The 9,213-nt window shown below is 58.3% G+C and overlaps 1 protein-coding gene across 1 annotated transcript; it reads right to left on the bottom strand.

Annotated features, from left to right (window-relative positions):
- Positions 1-844: 844 nt before the first annotated feature.
- PDZK1IP1 (PDZK1 interacting protein 1) lies at positions 845-8,481 on the bottom strand. Its single transcript, XM_004025745.5, has 4 exons — positions 8,239-8,481; positions 5,681-5,789; positions 3,371-3,466; positions 845-1,306 (listed from the first exon to the last, which is right to left on the bottom strand). Exons 1-4 carry the CDS (start codon positions 8,303-8,305, stop codon positions 1,234-1,236), a joined length of 345 nt encoding a protein of 114 aa, XP_004025794.2. The 5' UTR covers positions 8,306-8,481; the 3' UTR covers positions 845-1,233.
- Positions 8,482-9,213: the final 732 nt, after the last annotated feature.

Here is a 9,213-nt window from a genome sequence, read left to right as displayed (position 1 = left end):
GGGCATTGGGCGGGGCAGGCATAGGCAAGGACTGGGCTCTCCTCCAGCTCTGCCGTGAGACTGGCCAAATCTTCCACGGAGAGAAAGCTCAGCTCAGAGAGGACAACAGCTTTCCCAAGTTCACACACAAGTTGCCAGAGGACCCAGGACTCAGATCTGGGCTTCCTGAGTCTCAACCCAAGACTGCTTCCTGACACTTCCTATGCCAAAGCCCAGCACGGAGGGGCTACCAGAGGGAGACAGAGCTAGATCTGTGTGAACCTACTGTGACACCTCCACCACAGAGGCAGAGGGTGAGCGGTGCTGAGCAAGGAAAAGCCCAGAGTCTCAGGGATGAAGGATGTTTTGGGGGCGGGGACTTCCAAGAGGGGCGCTACCTGGAGCAAGGGTAGAGTGGGTGAGCTCTCTGGCCCATGGGCCTCTGACATCCTCTTCCTTCCCTACATACATGAAACTGATCAGCACTAGGGGAACCTAGCTCATATCAGTGTCTGCCCTACCCTGCCCTGGGAAGCCTTGCCTAGCTGCTCTGGTTGAAGAAAGGGTTTGGCCTGAGGGGACAAGAACCAGCCCATTGGCAGAAATGGGCTCACCTGTCCTGGTCTCCCTGCCTCCCAGTTCTCCCAGGTGTCATCAGACACTCCCATTTGAGGGTGCTTCACTCTCAAACACCAGAAAGGCACCAACCCTCTCTTACCCTCACCCTGCCCACACACTCTCAGCCCCTCCCCAGCCTGGGCCCCCTCAGTCCCAGCTGCCCTATGGGCACAGGGGCTTCCTGCATAATCCCCCAAAGCCACTACGACAGAGTCGGAAGGTGACTGTCATGATTCAGAAAGCAAGATGGGGACTCACTGGAAGCCTGAGGGGCTGTTGCTGAACCTCAGCCCCAGAAATACAAAAAGTCTTTATTTCACAGAAATGAGGGCCATTTCCATAGTTATGGGGAAGGACATGTGAGCAGGATGGGAGGTGCTCAGCTGACTGTCCTCTCCAGAAGGCTCTTCTGAGCTGAGCAGGAGACCCCAGGGCCACAGCCGAGCCCCAACCTAGACATGGTCTGAGCTCCAACCTTGGCTGGCTATACTTCAGGGGCGGGTAGGGCCGACATGGGGCTGGAGGGAGTCAGCCCACTATTGCAGATTCCACACAAAGAAGGAGGGGGCTTGGGTGGTAGCACTGGGCATCCATCCCATGTGCCTGGGAGTCTTGGGGTTGGAGCCACAGAGAAGGTTACATCGGGGTGCTGCGGACCTTGCCTTCCTCCTCAGGCACATTCTCATAGGCATTCTCATGCTCACTGGACCTGAAAGAAGAAAGCATGGGCCTGGTGGGTCATCGCTCCTCCCATTCTGTCCCCTTCTTTCTCCCTGCCCCTTCCTGCACTTGTGACAGTAATAGCTTCCAGAATAAACACTTGACTCCCAGAAGGGGATTGTCCTGACCACATCTGGGCTTATGCATCCGAGACTGGAGGCCTCTCAGCATCCCCTCCCAGCATCCCCTCCCTGACACCTATCTCCCTCCTCCTGTGGACTGCTCCACCACTGGGTCCTACTGAGCCCATCCCCCACCGAGCCCATTCCCCCACCGACTCCATGCTCCACTAAACCCATCCCCCACTGAGCTCCATCCCCTGCTGAGTCCATCCCCCACTAAGCCCATGCCCCACTGAGCTCCATCCCCCACTAAACCCATCCCCCAACAAGCTCCATCCCCCACCAAGCTCCATCCGCCACTAAACCCATTCCCACTGAGTCCATCACCCACTGAGTCCATCCCCCACTGAGTCCATCCCCCACTGAGTCCATCCTCCACTGAACCTATCCCCCACTGAACCCATCCCCCACTGAGCCCATTCCCCACTGAGTCCATCCCCCACTGAACCCATCCCCCACTGAGCCCATCCCCCACTGAGTCCATCCCCCACTGAACCCATCCCCCACTGAACCCATCCCCCACTGAGCCCATCCCCCACTGAGTCCATCCCCCACTGAGTCCATCCCCTGCTGAGTCCATCCCCCGCTGAGTCCATCCCCCGCTGAGTCCATCCCCCACCGAGCTCCATCCCCCACCAAGCTCCATCCGCCACTAAACCCATCCCCCACTGAGCTCCATCCCCCACTGAACCCATCCCGCACTGAACCCATCCCCCACTGAACCCATCCCCCACTGAACCCATCCCCCACTGAACCCATCCCCCACTGAACCCATCCCCCACCGAACCCATCCCCCACCGAACCCATCCCCCACCGAGCCCATTCCCCACTGAGCCCATTCCCCACTGAACCCATCCCCCACTGAACCCATCCCCCACTGAGCCCATTCCCCACTGAGTCCATCCCCCACTGAACCCATCCCCCACTGAACCCATTCCCCACTGAGTCCATCCCCCGCTGAGTCCATCCCCCGCTGAGTCCATCCCCCACCAAGCTCCATCCGCCACTAAACCCATCCCCCACTGAGCTCCATCCCCCACTGAACCCATCCCGCACTGAACCTATCCCCCACTGAACCCATCCCCCACTGAACCCATCCCCCACTGAATCCATTCCCCACTGAGCTCCATCCCCCACTGAACCCATCCCCCACTGAACCCATCCCTCACTGAACCCATCCCGCACTGAACCCATCCCCCACTGAACCCATCCCCCACTGAACCCATCCCGCACTGAACCCATCCCGCACTGAGCTCCATCCCCCACTGAACCCATCCCCCACTGAGCCTATCCCCCACTGAATCCATCCCTCACTGAACCCATCCCCCAGAGTCATCCCCCACTGAACCCATCCCCCACTGAACCCATCCCCCACTGAGTCCATCCCCCACTGAACCCATTCCCCACTGAGCTCCATCCCCCACTGAACCTATCCCCCACTGAGTCCATCCCCCACTGAACCCATCCCCCACTGAGCTCCATCCCCCACTGAGTCCATCCCCCACTGAGTCCGTACCCCACTGAGTCCATACCCCAGTGAACCCATCCCCCACTGAGTCCATACCCCAGTGAACCCATCCCCCGCTGAGCTGCATCCTCTACTGAGCCTTCCCCTCACTGAGTCCCTCACTCATTTCTTCCTTCCTCCATTGAACCCCTTGTCCCCATTGTACCCACTGCCCTATGAGTGCCCTCCCCTACGCTGAACCCTACCCTCCCAAGTCTCCGTCCCCTTCTGCAGCCCTCGCCCCACACAGGGGCTGCATTTTCCCCACAGAGTCCTGCAATCCTCACAAAGCCCCCATTGCCTCACTAGCTTTTGCCCACATGAGTCTCCGTCCTCCCCAGCCACCTCCCCCCAGCAGCACCCGTCTTGAGATTCTCCTTAGGCCCTGGGAGCACAGACCGGGCAGCCCTGCCCTGCACCTCACCTGAAACTGGCCGCCATCGAAGAGTACCTTCCATCCGTTCCCACCAGGACTCCATCTGCCTTGTTTCCGACGGTCAGGATCATGTGTGCAGGCTCCCTGGGGATGGGACTCATCAGTGGGGCTCCTCAGTGGGGCCCCCCTCGTCCAAGCAGACCCTATTCTGGGTCCTGGTTCTCACAAGCCCGAAGGCTAGCAACTGCCCTTCCCAGAGCTGTGTGCAACAGGGCGTGTCAGCCGCGGCTCCTGGCCCCACACGTGGGGTCTCACACTTTCTCCCCACTCCATAGTGGGGGGCCAAATATTTGCAAAAGACTTATCCTGAGTCCAAAGCCTCTCTCTGTCCCAGACGCCCTCAGTTCAGCCTCCACAGCAGGCCCTGCAGGATGCAGTGTCTGCCCCAAATTTCCCCAGCTCGTGCCTTGGGCAGTGGGCACAGATGTGGTTGGTGGCCCTTCAGGCAGAGCTGGGGCAGGTGGAGAAAGTCTATCTGAAGGGCATTCAACAAAAACCTCCTCGTCCCTTACTCAAGTTTAAACCCCCTGCAGTGTGGGCTCTCCCTGAAGCCTCCCAGAAGCTGCTCTCATGAGGGTCACAGGGACCCGAACACCTGCTCATTTCCTCAGACATCCCACAGGCACCCCAGACTTAATATGTCTCCAATTAAACTTAGCAGTTGCCCCTATGTCTGCTCATCCTCCTGTGTTCTGGGCCTCGGTGAGTGATCCGCCATGAGAAACTTAGATGCCATTCCTGCCTTCCTCCCCTCGAGTCCGCTGCTGTCTGTGACGACCAACTCCCAGGGTGCCCACCTCCTAGACAGCGCTCAGACCCGTCTCTTCACTTCATCCTCTCTGCCACCGCTACAGTCCAGACCCCCTCCTGACCTCATGCCCACCCCCTCACCACTCTCCAGGCCTGCAGACTGGAGACTCTTCCACCGCCGCCGTGCATCTGCCACGAGGCAGCCAGAGTCATTCTGCTAAGGCCGTGTCTCATCCCGAAACTGGCTTAAAAACTTGCCACCGGAGGCAGGGCGTGGTGGCTCACGCCTGTAATCCCAGCACTTTGAGAGGCTGAGGCAGGCGGATCACGAGGTCGGGAGTTGGAGACCAGCCTGGCCAACAGAGTGAAATCTGTCTCTACTAAAAATACAAAAATTAGCCGGGCATGGTGTCAGGCACCTGTAATCCCAGCTACTTGGGAGGCTGGGGCAGGAGAACCACTTGAACCCGGGAGGCAGAGGTTGCAGTGAGCCGAGATCGAGCCATTGCACTCCAGCCTGGGCAACAAGAGCAAAACTCCATCTACAAAAAAAAAAACAAAAAAAAAACAAAAAAAAAACTTGTCACTGGATTCCTGCTCACTTAGGTAAAGTCCAAAGCTCAGGTCATTGATGTGCAAGAGCCTGGTTGGCCTGGGCCTGCCCACCTCACCAGCCTCATCTCAGGTGTCTCCATCCCTGTCTCCACCCACTGAGCCACTGGGGTTTCCTCAGCAACCCTGCATGGGGCTAGCACTCAAGCCACCAGGCCACCTTTGTGAGATCTGGGAAGAAATGCCCCTGGGAACAGAGGCAGCCTTGCCTGAGGGTCCTGACCTGGTGAGTGCAAAGTGAGCTGGATTTCAGCCCACCTGCCCTTCACCTGTGTGTCTGTCCCCAGCAGCCCTGGTGCCGTGCCCCTAACTCAGGACCTGGGTGTACCCTTCCCTCAACTGCAGCGCTCTTCCCACGCCACTCTATCCTGGTAGTGACTCCTCCTCGTTAGTCAGGTTTCGGGATAAATGTGCAATGGGGAAGACTTCTCTGGCCACCCCGGACCAGGTCAGTCCCTGCAGTGTCCTCTGCGCTCTCCCTTAGCAGCAACTCTTGAACTTCTGACTGCTCACTCCAGTCTGAGCCTGTGAGGGCAGGAGGTGTGTCTGTCCCATGCCCTCTCTGTACCACAGCTGACCCACCCAAAGGAGGGACCGCCCCTTCTAGAGGTCCTTACAGCCCCCATCACAGGCTGGGCCGCTATCCTGGCTCTGCAGAAACACCAAGACTCCAAGAAGAGAAGCCGTTTCCCCAAAACTCACAGGGAGTGGGCACCAGAGCTGTGGGGCCCACAGAGCCCAGGTCTGGGAGCCAGCAAGCCTAGGCTCTCATTCCGACTGTCACCAACCCACCCCATGACCTTGAGCCTCAGTTTCCCTTCCACACAGGGGGAGGATTGGACACAGGGTTTCTGAGGCCCTTCTCACTGCTACTAGAGCAAGAGCAGTGGTCCTGGGCCCACCCTGCCTGCTCAGGGACCCTTGGGCAGCACTCACGGCTCCTCCTGGCACCAGAAGTGGTTGACTGCAAAGGCGATTGCAACGAGGACCAGGAACACGGCCACCGCGATGAGGCCCTGCATCCAGGGCTGAAGGTTCCCCAGGCCTAACAAAGGGAGAGGGGCTGTAGCAGACGGGGCCACAGTGGGGCTGCATGTGCAGGAGAGCGAGGGGCCTCACTCTTCAAGGACCCCACCTATGCTGAAGGCCCTCAGCCAGCTGCCAGGAGCAAGGAGACATTCTGGGGAGGCAGGGGTGGGATACAGCCCATCTGACCCACTTATGCATCTTAAGCTCCACCGAGCTTAGGAAAAGGAGGGAGCTGGAGGAACAACAGAGGCTCAGAGAGAAGGGAGTTGGAAGGAGTGAGAAGCCAAGGAGGGAAGAGCCTCAGAGTGCTGTATCTAGGCAGCCCAGAGCCTCTTTCCCTCCCCCAGGTGGGTCACATGCGGCCCCAGGGACCAAAGGGCAGCCCCCTGGACAGCCAGCCTAGGCCTTGCAGCTGGGAGTGGCTCCCAGAAGGCTGAGGAGGACCCACAGCTGACAAGACTGGTCTGGGATCTAGAAGATCCTGTTCTGTAGCAAGACTTTTCTCTGATGGTAGGAAGGGTATGAGAGTGGGAGACTCTCAGGGCTGCTCATCTGGGGAGATCTGGGGTGCCTGGGGTACCCAGAGAGAGGAGTGGACCAGGACATCTTTAGAAGGGCAGAACGGAGGGGTGAACTCTACTCTGGGTCTTGGGGACCAGGAAAGAAGCCTCAAAACCTGAGCTCCTTTTGATTCCCCTAGCTGGGTGCCCAGGGACTAGGGCCAGAGATTAGGTTGAGGCCCCAACCTGCACCCTTCTCTACTTTTTTTATTTTTTAATAGAGACAGGGTCTTACTATGTTGCCCAGGCTGGTCTCAAACTCCTGGGCTCAGGCGAGCCTCTGGCCTTGGCCTCCCAAAGTGCTGGGATTACAGGCATGAGCTACTGCACCAGGTCCCTTCTCTGCTTTCTGACCCTTGACACCAACACAGTCCCTCAAGATTTTCCTGAAGTCCCTGCCTGAAGGCAGGGGAAGCCTCTGCTTCCCCAAAGGACTTTCCTCTTCCCCAGCATCACTGCACTCCATGAGCCTGCAGGAGCTCAGCCCTGTAGAGAAAAGACCCTCAGCGGGGAGAAGTCCCAGGACAAAACACAGGTCAGCAGGGGACTTCAGAGGGGTCCTGCCTCCAGGCCAGAATATACGTGCATCCCTATATTTTGAGGGACCCAAGCTGGACATGAGAAAACCTTCCTCTGGCTCACTCCTGCTCAAATGTCCTCCTTTGAGTCTACCAAAAGCTCTCCTGCTGCAGTGGAGGCCTGACCTCTTCTCTGAGCCTGGCAAATATTGGGAAGGAGGAAGGAGGCTAGGAACTCTCCGGCCTGTAGTGAGGTCAGACCTCACTTATCTCCAGGGGAAGCAGAAGACACACAGTGTGATTACCCTCACTTCCACACCTGCCAAAAAGCAGTATTTGGGAGTCATTGTTTCCCTAGGGGTTCAGACTGCTCCCTCAGGTCAGTGGTTGCTCAAGCATGGGGAGTTAGGGCTCAACCCTTGGAGGCCCCGCCCTGTTTCCTCCTAGACCCTGCAGCCAATTCCCTCCAGTCACCCCAGGGACCACAGTCCCTGCTCCTCCTCCCATGCACATACAGCAAGGGGCAGTGTCTGGGGCAGGAGAAAGGTGGTCTGAACCCTGTCCTTTCTTGCCCTGCTCTGTGACTCAACCTCTCTGGTCTGCAGTTCCCCAGAGGGCTTCCAAGACCTGGGAGACAGAGTTGAAGCAGACACACATAAGAGCTCAGGGTGGGGGTGGGAGGGGAGCTCTGAAAGCATCTTTGCCAGTCCCCTCTGGACCAAGTCCCACCTGCAGAGTCCCCAGACTTTGGCTGCAGATGCAGCCTGACAGTGTAGAATGAAAGCCAGACCTTGGGTTAGTTGCTTCACCAGGTGCAAAGCCCTTCTACACCTCTGACCTGGCAGCAGCCCCGGGAGGTGGGCAGGGTGGGGTTTATTGTTCTCATTTTATAGGTGAGAAAACTGAGTCTCAGGAAGGGGCAGTGATTTGCTCAAGGTCACACATCCATTCAGGCAGAGCAGGACGAAGAGCTCAGATATTTGGGGGAGTCACACTGGGCACTGTTCTCTATCCAAGCCCAAGAGGCCGAGACAAAGCCCAAGTCTTTGAGGGGTGGCTTGGGCCCCACTCTCACCCTACTTGTATCCCCAGGCCCCCTGTACTCAGGACCCAGCCATCCCTTGGGCAATGCCTGCTCTTGGGGCTTGGGCCTCAAATCCTGTTCCTCCCTAAGATCCTAGAACCAACTGCTGCCACTTTTCACTCGTTGAAAACAAGTGACAGGCAGAGACTTGGTTCAGAGGTCTCTGCCTTGGGACGTTCTTTCAGCTAGCGCAGTCCCTGCTCCCCCTCCAAACTGTAAGTATCAAGGCCCTGGGGAGGGGAGCCAGAACACCACCTATCCACCCCTGGGTCTCCCGTGCCCAGCCCTCTCCTCCTGAGCTACCTTGCTGACAGCTGGCAGGTGGCAGTGCCGTGAGCAGGCCCAGAATGAGGAGGCTGAGGGCCGACATGGCTGCAGCAGCTCCTAGCCTTGCTTCTGGCCGCCGGTGTCTGGGCTCCTGGAGCTGCTGTGGGGTCTGTTGGTGTCCGCCTGAAATCAACCTGGGCTCAGTCTGGCCCTGGAGGAGAGGAGCTAGGAAGGAGGAAGGCGAGGGAGGGAGGAGACACGAAGACGGGCGTCGGAGAGAACCTGCCCTCCCTCCCATGGTAATGAGCTGCCAGGCCTGGCCTCCCCTGGCTGGTGCCCAGCTCACTTGTGCTGGCATTCGAGGTCATCTTCCAGGGGCCAGCTAAGGAGGTGGGTATGAGGACCAAGCAGATGTGGGAGAGTCCCAGCCTCACCTCCATGCCCTGAGCTCCCTTTTCCTGGCAGTGGGGCTGGATTCTAGGGAAAGGGGTGACACACAGTCGCTCCTGCCTTGACTGAGCCCAGTGGGCGGGGCTTCTTGGAAGGCTGACAGTGGGATTAAGAAATGTGCTGGCTGGCTCAGGAGCCTGGGGAAAACCCCAGAAGCCCAGAGAAGGCTCAAAGCTGCCAGACTCCGCCGAGAGCCTGGCCTATTTCCTGTTCTCCCCACCACCTGCCCCTGCCCCACCAAGCTAAACTCTGGGACTCTAATGCTGGGACACACTAGGGCTTCAGTGCCTTCCACGCCCTGGCCCAGCCCAGTAGCTTCCTAAATCCACCCCCTTCTGCAAAGATCTCAATAGAGGGCCTGAAAGTCCCAGTCCCCAGCTTTCACAGCCCATGCCCAGGCCCTGACCCATCACAGCTAACCTAGTCCCAGTTCGGTTCTTCCTCTTGGCCCCAGATGTGGTCCCTGGAAACCGGGCAGGGCCTCAAAACAAGATACAGCCTTGGTCAGAGGCTTCAACACCCAACTTCAGATCCATCTCCACCCATGGCAGAGGAGAAAAT

This window comes from Gorilla gorilla, chromosome 1 (assembly GCF_029281585.2).
Source record: "Gorilla gorilla gorilla isolate KB3781 chromosome 1, NHGRI_mGorGor1-v2.1_pri, whole genome shotgun sequence".
NCBI classification, from domain to species: domain Eukaryota; kingdom Metazoa; phylum Chordata; class Mammalia; order Primates; family Hominidae; genus Gorilla; species Gorilla gorilla.
This window is presented reverse-complemented; position numbering and strand designations above follow the sequence as displayed.